General features: G+C 42.0%; 1 protein-coding gene and 1 long non-coding RNA gene across 2 annotated transcripts in view; both read right to left on the bottom strand.

The window, feature by feature from the left end:
* Positions 1-11,225, bottom strand: part of LOC133648343 (uncharacterized) — a 228,116-nt gene that overhangs the window by 42,775 nt on the left and 174,116 nt on the right. The window lies entirely within an intron of this gene.
* The window catches only part of LOC133648342 (neuroblast differentiation-associated protein AHNAK-like), a 43,668-nt gene that overhangs the window by 8,056 nt on the left and 24,387 nt on the right, over positions 1-11,225 (bottom strand). Inside the window, exon 5 of the mRNA XM_062044337.1 lies at positions 21-10,893. Coding sequence (XP_061900321.1) covers positions 21-10,893 — 10,873 coding nt within the window. The remainder of the gene's footprint in view (positions 1-20; positions 10,894-11,225) is intronic.

The raw sequence follows: 11,225 nt of genomic DNA, 5'->3' as shown, positions 1-11,225 counted from the left end.
AACCTTGACATCAATATTACCCTGAGGAAGGTCCACATCAATATCCGGACCTTCTATTTTTGAACCTTTGAAACCAAATTGGGGCATTTTCATTTTTGGTAATTCAAATCCAGCTTTAGGCCCCTTAATGTCAACTTTTGGGCCTTTTATGTCAATTCCTGGTGCGTTGAGATCTCCTTCAATAGTTGGTACTGACACATCTACATCACCTTTGAGTTTTGGGCCTTTAAGATGGAAGTCTAGGTTTGGCATGGTGATGTTGGGGCCTGATATTTTTGGCATCTTAAAGTTAGGCCCCTTGAGCTTCCAACTGGGACTGTCGATATCTGGTCCTTCAACGTCCACTTTAGCACCTTTGATGTCCAAATCAGCTTTTGGAAGATTGACATCAATATTAGCCTCTGGAAGGTTGACATCGATGTCAGGACCCTCTAGTTTTGGACCCTTGAAGCCAAAATCTGGCATTTTCATTTTTGGTAATTCAAATCCAGCTTTAGGCCCCTTAATGTCAACTTTTGGGCCTTTTATGTCAATTCCTGGTGCGTTGATATCTCCTTCAATAGTTGGCACAGACACATCTACATCACCTTTGAGTTTAGGGCTTTTCATATTGAAGTCCACATCTGGCATGGATATGCTTGGGCCTGAGATTTTTGGCATCTTAAAATTAGGTCCTTTAAACTTCCAACTGGGACTGTCAATGTCTGGTCCTTGAATGTCCACCTTAGGGCCTTTGATGTCCAAATCAGCTTTTGGAAGACTGACATCAACCGCAGGAACCTTGACATCAATATTACCCTGAGGAAGGTCCACATCAATGTCTGGACCTTCGATTTTTGAACCTTTGAAACCAAATTGGGGCATTTTCATTTTTGGTAGTTCAAATCCAGCTTTAGGCCCCTTAATGTCAACTTTTGGGCCTTTTATGTCAATTCCTGGTGCGTTGATATCTCCTTCAATAGTTGGCACTGACACATCTACATCACCTTTGAGTTTTGGGCCTTTAAGATGGAAGTCTAGGTTTGGCATGGTGATGTTGGGGCCTGATATTTTTGGCATCTTAAAGTTAGGCCCCTTGAGCTTCCAACTGGGACTGTCGATATCTGGTCCTTCAATGTCCACTTTAGGACCTTTGATGTCCAAATCAGCTTTTGGAAGATTGACATCAATATTAGCCTCTGGAAGGTTGACGTCGATGTCAGGACCCTCTAGTTTTGGACCCTTGAAGCCGAAATCTGGCATTTTCATTTTTGGTAATTCAAATCCAGCTTTAGGCCCCTTAATGTCAACTTTTGGGGCTTTTATGTCAATTCCTGGTGCTTTGATATCTCCTTCAATTGTTGGCACTGACACATCTACATCACCTTTGAGTTTAGGGCTTTTCATATTGAAATCCACATCTGGCATGGATATGCTTGGGCCTGAGATTTTTGGCATCTTAAAATTAGGTCCTTTAAACTTCCAACTGGAACTGTCAATGTCTGGTCCTTGAATGTCCACCTTAGGGCCTTTGATATCCAAATCAGCTTTTGGAAGACTGACATCAACCGCAGGAACCTTGACATCAATATTACCCTGAGGAAGGTCCACATCAATGTCCGGACCTTCGATTTTTGAACCTTTGAAACCAAATTGGGGCATTTTCATTTTTGGTAATTCAAATCCAGCTTTAGGCCCCTTAATGTCAACTTTTGGGCCTTTTATGTCAATTCCTGGTGCGTTGATATCTCCTTCAATAGTTGGTACTGACACGTCTACATCACCTTTGACCTTTGGGCCTTTAAGATGGAAGTCTAGGTTTGGCATGGTGATGTTGGGGCCTGATATTTTTGGCATCTTAAAGTTAGGCCCCTTGAGCTTCCAACTGGGACTGTCGATATCTGGTCCTTCAATGTCCACTTTAGGACCTTTGATGTCCAAATCAGCTTTTGGAAGATTGACATCAATATTAGCCTCTGGAAGGTTGACGTCGATGTCAGGACCCTCTAGTTTTGGACCCTTGAAGCCAAAATCTGGCATTTTCATTTTTGGTAATTCAAATCCAGCTTTAGGCCCCTTAATGTCAACTTTTGGGCCTTTTATGTCAATTCCTGGTGCGTTGATATCTCCTTCAATAGTTGGTACTGACACGTCTACATCACCTTTGACCTTTGGGCCTTTAAGATGGAAGTCTAGGTTTGGCATGGTGATGTTGGGGCCTGATATTTTTGGCATCTTAAAGTTAGGCCCCTTAAGCTTCCAACTGGGACTGTCGATATCTGGTCCTTCAATGTCCACTTTAGGGCCTTTGATGTCCAAATCGGCTTTTGGAAGATTGACATCAATATTAGCCTCTGGAAGGTTGACGTCGATGTCAGGACCCTCTAGTTTTGGACCCTTGAAGCCGAAATCTGGCATTTTCATTTTTGGTAATTCAAATCCAGCTTTAGGGCCCTTAATGTCAACTTTTGGGCCTTTTATGTCAATTCCTGGTGCGTTGATATCTCCTTCAATAGTTGGTACTGACACATCTACATCACCTTTGACCTTTGGGCCTTTAAGATGGAAGTCTAGGTTTGGCATGGTGATGTTGGGGCCTGATATTTTTGGCATCTTAAAGTTAGGCCCCTTGAGCTTCCAACTGGGACTGTCGATATCTGGTCCTTCAATGTCCACTTTAGGACCTTTGATGTCCAAATCAGCTTTTGGAAGATTGACATCAATATTAGCCTCTGGAAGGTTGACGTCGATGTCAGGACCCTCTAGTTTTGGACCCTTGAAGCCGAAATCTGGCATTTTCATTTTTGGTAATTCAAATCCAGCTTTAGGCCCCTTAATGTCAACTTTTGGGCCTTTTATGTCAATTCCTGGTGCGTTGATATCTCCTTCAATAGTTGGTACTGACACATCTACATCACCTTTGACCTTTGGGCCTTTAAGATGGAAGTCTAGGTTTGGCATGGTGATGTTGGGGCCTGATATTTTTGGCATCTTAAAGTTAGGCCCCTTGAGCTTCCAACTGGGACTGTCGATATCTGGTCCTTCAATGTCCACTTTAGGACCTTTGATGTCCAAATCAGCTTTTGGAAGATTGACATCAATATTAGCCTCTGGAAGGTTGACGTCGATGTCAGGACCCTCTAGTTTTGGACCCTTGAAGCCGAAATCTGGCATTTTCATTTTTGGTAATTCAAATCCAGCTTTAGGCCCCTTAATGTCAACTTTTGGGCCTTTTATGTCAATTCCTGGTGCGTTGATATCTCCTTCAATAGTTGGTACTGACACATCTACATCACCTTTGAGTTTTGGGCCTTTAAGATGGAAGTCTAGGTTTGGCATGGTGATGTTGGGGCCTGATATTTTTGGCATCTTAATGTTAGGCCCCTTGAGCTTCCAACTGGGACTGTCGATATCTGGTCCTTCAATGTCCACTTTAGGACCTTTGATGTCCAAATCAGCTTTCGGCAGATTGATATCAATTCCTGGACCTTGAATATCAACATCAGGCACATTGACATCAATATTAGCCTTTGGAAGGTTGACATCAATGTCAGGCCCCTCTAGTTTCGGACCTTTGAAGCCGAAATCTGGCATTTTCATTTTTGGTAGTTCAAATCCAGCCTTATGCCCCTTAATGTCAACATTTGGGCCTTTTATGTCAAATCCTGGTGCTTTGATATCTCCTTCAATTGTTGGCACCGAAACATCTACATCACCTTTGAGTTTAGGACCCTTCATATTGAAATCCACATCGGGCATGGAGATATGTGGGCCTGAGATTTTTGGCATTTTGAATTTTGGTCCTTTGATCTTGCCACTTGGAGTGTCTATGTCAAAATCTGGTCCTTTGATATCCATTTTTGGAGCTTCAATGTCAACGTCGGGGACCTTGATGGAAATATCACTCTTTGGAAGTTTCACAGCAACTTCAGCACCCTCCGGTTTTGGGCTTTTAAATCCAAATTCTGGCATTTTGAATTTAGGTAATCCAAAACCAATTGAAGGACCTTTCACATCAACTTTTTTGCCTTTGATATCAAGTTCTGGTGCTTTTATGTCTCCCTCGATGTTTGGTACTGACACATCTACATCACCTTTGACTTTTGGGCCTTTCAGATTGAAATTCACATCTGGCAGAGATATGTGAGGTCCTGTAAGTTTTGGCATCTTAAATTTATGTCCTTTGACCTTACCAGTAGGACTAGGGATGTCAACATGCCCCTTAATGTCAGCACTTGGGCCTTTAATATCAATTTCTGGTGCTTTGATATCTCCTTCAATAGTTGGTACTGACACATCTACATCTCCTTTGACCTTTGGGCCTTTCAGATGTAAGTCCACATTGGGCATGGAGATGTTTGGTCCTGAGACTTTTGGCATCTTTAATTTAGGTCCCTTTATCTTCCAACCGGGACTGTCAATGTCAACATCAGGTGTTTCGATATCCAATTTTGGAACTTTGATGTCCACATCAGCTTTCGGCAGATTGATATCAACTTCTGGGCCTCCAATGCCAACATCAGGAACCTTGACATCAATATTACCTTTGGGGAGGTTTATGTCGACATCTGGACCCTCAATTTTAGGTCCTTTGAAGCCAAACTCTGGCATTTTGAATTTCGGTAATCCAAAACCAATTGTGGGTCCTTTGAAGTCTGCTTTTGGACCTTCGATATCCAATCCTGGTGCTTTTAGATCTCCTTCAATAGTTGGTACAGAGACATCTACATCTCCTTTGACCTTTGGGCCTTTCAGTTTGAAGTCCATATTGGGCATGGAGATGTTTGGTCCAGATATTTTTGGCATATTTAATTTAGGTCCCTTAATCTTCCAACCGGGACTGTCAATGTCAACATCTGGTGTTTCAATATCCAATTTTGGACCTTTGATGTCCAAATCAGCTTTGGGCAGATTGATATCAACTTTTGGGCCGTGAATGCCAACATCAGGAACTTTGACATCAATATTAGCCTTGGGGAGGTTTATGTCAACGTCTGGACCCTCCAGTTTAGGTCCTTTAAAGCCAAATCCTGGCATTTTAAATTTCGGTAACTCAAATCCAATATTAGGTCCTTTCAAGTCTGCTTTTGGACCTTCAATATCCAATCCTGGTGCTTTTATATCTCCTTCAATAGTTGGTACTGACACATCTACATCTCCTTTGACCTTTGGGCCTTTCAGTTTGAAGTCCATATTGGGCATGGAGATGTTTGGTCCAGATATTTTTGGCATATTTAATTTAGGTCCCTTAATCTTCCAACCGGGACTGTCAATGTCAACATCTGGTGTTTCAATATCCAATTTTGGACCTTTGATGTCCAAATCAGCTTTGGGCAGATTGATATCAACTTTTGGGCCGTGAATGCCAACATCAGGAACTTTGACATCAATATTAGCCTTGGGGAGGTTTATGTCAACGTCTGGACCCTCCAGTTTAGGTCCTTTAAAGCCAAATCCTGGCATTTTAAATTTCGGTAACTCAAATCCAATATTAGGTCCTTTCAAGTCTGCTTTTGGACCTTCAATATCCAATCCTGGTGCTTTTATATCTCCTTCAATAGTTGGTACTGACACATCTACATCTCCTTTGACCTTTGGGCCTTTCAGTTTGAAGTCCATATTGGGCATGGAGATGTTTGGTCCAGATATTTTTGGCATATTTAATTTAGGTCCCTTAATCTTCCAACCGGGACTGTCAATGTCAACATCTGGTGTTTCGATATCCAATTTTGGACCTTTTATGTCCAAATCAGCTTTGGGCAGATTAATATCAACGTCTGGACCATGAATGCCAACATCAGGAACTTTGACATCAATATTAGCCTTGGGGAGGTTTATGTCAACGTCTGGACCCTCAAGTTTAGGTCCTTTAAAGCCAAATCCTGGCATTTTAAATTTGGGTAACTCAAATCCAGTGTTTGGGCCCTTAATGTCAACTTTGGCACCTTTTAGTCCAACTTCTGGTGCTTTGATATCTCCTTCGACAGTTGGTACAGAGACATTTACATCACCTTTGACTTTTGGACCTTTCAGTTTGAAGTCCATATTGGGCATGGAGATGTTTGGTGCTGAGATTTTTGGCATATTTAATTTAGGTCCTTTAATCTTCCAACCGGTACTGTCCATGTCAACATCTGGTGTTTCGATATCCAATTTTGGACCTTTGATATCCAAATCAGCTTTCGGCAGATTGATGTCAAATGCTGGGCCTTGAATGTCAACATCAGGGACTTTGACATCAATATTAGCTTTGGGGAGGTTTATGTCAACGTCTGGACCCTCCAGTTTAGGTCCTTTAACACCAAATCCTGGCATTTTAAATTTGGGTAACTCAAATCCAGTGTTAGGGCCCTTAATGTCAACTTTGGCACCTTTTAGTTCAACTTCTGGTGCTTTGATATCTCCTTCAATAGTTGGTACAGAGACATTTACATCACCTTTGACTTTCGGACCTTTCAGTTTGAAGTCCATATTGGGCATGGAGATGTTTGGTGCTGAGATTTTTGGCATATTTAATTTAGGTCCTTTAATCTTCCAACCGGTACTGTCCATGTCAACATCTGGTGTTTCGATATCCAATTTTGGACCTTTGATATCCAAATCAGCTTTCGGCAGATTGATGTCAAATTCTGGGCCTTGAATGTCAACATCAGGGACTTTGACATCAATATTGGCTTTGGGGAGGTTTATGTCAACGTCTGGACCCTCCAGTTTAGGTCCTTTAACACCAAATCCTGGCATTTTAAATTTCGGTAACTCAAATCCAGTGTTTGGGCCCTTAATGTCAACTTTGGCACCTTTTAGTTCAAGTTCTGGTGCTTTGATATCTCCTTCGACAGTTGGTACAGAGACATTTACATCACCTTTGACTTTCGGACCTTTCAGTTTGAAGTCCATATTGGGCATGGAGATGTTTGGTGCTGAGATTTTTGGCATATTTAATTTAGGTCCTTTAATCTTCCAACCGGTACTGTCCATGTCAACATCTGGTGTTTCGATATCCAATTTTGGACCTTTGATATCCAAATCAGCTTTCGGCAGATTGATGTCAAATGCTGGGCCTTGAATGTCAACATCAGGGACTTTGACATCAATATTAGCTTTGGGGAGGTTTATGTCAACGTCTGGACCCTCCAGTTTAGGTCCTTTAACACCAAATCCTGGCATTTTGAATTTGGGTAACTCAAATCCAGTGTTAGGGCCCTTAATGTCAACTTTGGCACCTTTTAGTTCAACTTCTGGTGCTTTGATATCTCCTTCGACAGTTGGTACAGAGACATTTACATCACCTTTGACTTTCGGACCTTTCAGTTTGAAGTCCATATTGGGCATGGAGATGTTTGGTGCTGAGATTTTTGGCATATTTAATTTCGGTCCTTTAATCTTCCAACCGGTACTGTCCATGTTAACATCTGGTGTTTCGATATCCACTTTTGGACCTTTAATGTCCAAATCAGCTTTTGGCAGATTGATGTCAAATTCTGGGCCTCGAATGTCAACATCAGGGACTTTGACATCAATATTAGCTTTGGGGATGTTTATATCAACGTCTGGACCCTCCAGTTTAGGTCCTTTAACACCAAATCCTGGCATTTTAAATTTCGGCAACTCAAATCCAGTGTTAGGGCCCTTAATGTCAACTTTGGCGCCTTTTAGTTCAACTTCTGGTGCTTTGATATCTCCTTCAACAGTTGGTACAGAGACATTTACATCACCCTTGACTTTTGGACCTTTCAGTTTGAAGTCCATATTGGGCATGGAGATGTTTGGTGCTGAGATTTTTGGCATATTTAATTTAGGTCCTTTAATCTTCCAACCGGTACTGTCCATGTTAACATCTGGTGTTTCGATATCCAATTTTGGACCTTTGATATCCAAATCAGCTTTCGGCAGATTGATGTCAAATTCTGGGCCTTGAATGTCAACATCAGGGACTTTGACATCAATATTAGCTTTGGGGAGGTTTATGTCAACGTCTGGACCCTCCAGTTTAGGTCCTTTAACACCAAATCCTGGCATTTTAAATTTCGGCAACTCAAATCCAGTGTTAGGGCCCTTAATGTCAACTTTGGCACCTTTTAGTTCAACTTCTGGTGCTTTGATATCTCCTTCGACAGTTGGTACAGAGACATTTACATCACCTTTGACTTTTGGACCTTTCAGTTTGAAGTCCATATTGGGCATGGAGATGTTTGGTGCTGAGATTTTTGGCATATTTAATTTAGGTCCTTTAATTTTCCAACCGGTACTGTCCATGTCAACATCTGGTGTTTCGATATCCAATTTTGGACCTTTGATATCCAAATCAGCTTTCGGCAGATTGATGTCAAATTCTGGGCCTTGAATGTCAACATCAGGGACTTTGACATCTATATTAGCTTTGGGGAGGTTTATGTCAACGTCTGGACCCTCCAGTTTAGGTCCTTTAACACCAAATCCTGGCATTTTGAATTTGGGTAACTCAAATCCAGTGTTAGGGCCCTTAATGTCAACTTTGGCACCTTTTAGTTCAACTTCTGGTGCTTTGATTTCTCCTTCGACAGTTGGTACATTGACATTTACATCACCTTTGACTTTCGGACCTTTCAGTTTGAAGTCCATATTGGGCATGGAGATGTTTGGTGCTGAGATTTTTGGCATATTTAATTTAGGTCCTTTAATCTTCCAACCGGTACTGTCCATGTCAACATCTGGTGTTTCGATATCCACTTTTGGACCTTTAATGTCCAAATCAGCTTTTGGCAGATTGATGTCAAATTCTGGGCCTCGAATGTCAACATCAGGAACCTTGACATCAATATTAGCTTTGGGGAGGTTTATGTCAACGTCTGGACCCTCCAGTTTAGATCCTTTAACACCAAATCCTGGCATTTTAAATTTCGGTAACTCAAATCCAGTGTTAGGGCCCTTAATGTCAACTTTGGCACCTTTTAGTTCAACTTCTGGTGCTTTGATAGCTCCTTCAACAGTTGGTACGGATACATTTACATCACCTTTGACTTTTGAACCTTTCAATTTGAAGTCCATATCGGGCATGGAGATGTTTGGTCCAGATATTTTTGGCATATTTAATTTAGGTCCCTTAATCTTCCAACCGGTACTGTCAATGTCAACATCTGGTGTTTCGATATCCAATTTTGGACCTTTGAGGTCCAAATCACCTTTTGGGAGATTCATATCAAATTCTGGGCCTCGGACGTCAACATCAGGTATCCCGACATCAATATTAGCCTTGGGGAGGTTTATATCGACATCCGGACCAGCGACTTTCGGACCTTTTAAGCCAAATTTTGGCATTTTGACTTTTGGTAAATCAAATCCAGTGTTAGGCCCCTTAACGTCAATGTAGGCACCTTTTAGTTCAATTTCTGGGGCTCTGAAATCTCCCTCAATAGTTGGTAATGACACATCTACTTTACCTTTGACGTTAGGTTCTTTCAGATGTAAATCCACATTGGGCGTGGAGATGCTTGGTCCTGTGATTTTACCCGTCTGGAATTTTGGTCCCTTGATTTTCCCACCCACGTCAATGTCAACATCTGACGCTCTGATGTCCAATTTTGGGGCTTTGATGTCTAAATCGCCTTTGGGTACTTTTATACCCCCCTCAATAGTTGGTACTGACACACCACCTTTGAACTTAGAGCCTTTCAGATCCACAGTTGGCATGGTGACATTGATTCCAGAGGTTTTCGGCATCTTGAATCCAGGTCTTTTGATCTTCCAACCTTGACTGTCTATGTCAACATCTGGTCCTTCAGTATCAAACTCAGGGCCTTCAATATCAACCTCTGGGACTTTGACCTTAATATTAGCCTTTGGAAGGTCCGCATGAATGTCTGGGCCCTCCTGTTTTGAACCTTTCAAACCGAATTCTGGCATTTTCATTTTTGGAAATTCAATTCCAGTATTCGATCCCTTAATGTCAACTTTTGAGCCTTTTATACCAATTTTGGGAGCTTTTATACCGCCTTCAATATGTGGTACTGACACATCTACGTCACCTTTGAGTTCAGGGCTTTTTAGATTTAATTCCACATTTGGCATGTCAATGCTCGGTCCTGAAACGTTAGCTTTGGTAATATTTAAACTAACCTTTGCACCTTTTCTTTCTTGGCCTTCAGTATTTGCCTCTATCTTTGGAGTCGCCACATCAAAAGTTGACCCCTTCGTTGCAAATGATGTTACATTTATCTGAGGTGATTTGAAATCCCCCCTTTTCCCCTCAATAGTCATTTCTGGACCTTTAACATATTTGCTCTCAGTAACTTTTGTTTGCATGGTGTACTTGGCGTTCCCAGAAGGACCTTTTAAGTCGCTTCCAGCATTTGTGTAACCTCCACTCATTGAGACGTTTGGAATGTGAATGGTGCCTGATCCCTCTGCATGTGGGTGAGTGACAGTCACTTCAGGTAACCTCACCTTTGCCCCCTCATCTATCTGTGTCTTACCTATGGATGTCACAAAAATTGACCTGCCTTTTTCTGGTACAGACCCTCCGTTTTCGTTGTCTGTTGTGAATACCTCACTACTTCCCACACCTCCCATTGAAACATGCCCACTACCAGTGTTTGCGTTTCCCCCTAGTTTGTAAGAGAAAACCCCTCCTTCAGCTCCCCCGTCACCAGAAGGACTGCCCTGTGACAACTTTAAATGAGGCGAGCCAGCCCCTGATTCTTGCCTTTGCCCTTTGAACTCTGGGCCTGAAAGCTCCAGTTGCTCACTGATGCCAGTCGGCATGTCCACAGTGTAGGTGGTGATACGCCGGGTGATCGTTGTTATTGTGCTGCCGTCACTACTTGTGCTGCTGTGCCGTTCTGTGCGCACATCCACTCCGTCTCCGAGTTCTTCAGACTTAAGCCTGGGTTTGATCTTCTTTGTGTAAATCCTTTTGTAGTCCTCCTCATCACCTCCCTGTTTAGAGAAAAATAACACACAGTGAGAGAACGTATTGATTCAAAGATTATTAAATAACAAATACTATGTTCGGATACCTTGTGTCAGACCTGGGCAAATTAAGGCCCGGGGCCACATGTGGCCCGTTAAGGTTTTCAATCTGGCCCGCCGGACATTCACAAATATTTTTTTTACATCTTTAAGATGGAAACTGTAGCTGCCATTATGTTGTGCAGTGATGTTTTGAAATGACCGTAAGTCTTGAACTATACAAAGTATTTCAATGGTTGGAATCTGCGCTTTTGCATGATATACTAGTTACTATGGTAATTTAGTTAGTTACTATGGTA

This window comes from Entelurus aequoreus, linkage group LG04 (assembly GCF_033978785.1).
Source record: "Entelurus aequoreus isolate RoL-2023_Sb linkage group LG04, RoL_Eaeq_v1.1, whole genome shotgun sequence".
Classification (NCBI taxonomy): Eukaryota; Metazoa; Chordata; class Actinopteri; order Syngnathiformes; family Syngnathidae; genus Entelurus; species Entelurus aequoreus.
The sequence above is the reverse complement of the archived record's forward strand: the minus strand, read 5'-3'. Positions and strand labels throughout refer to the sequence as shown.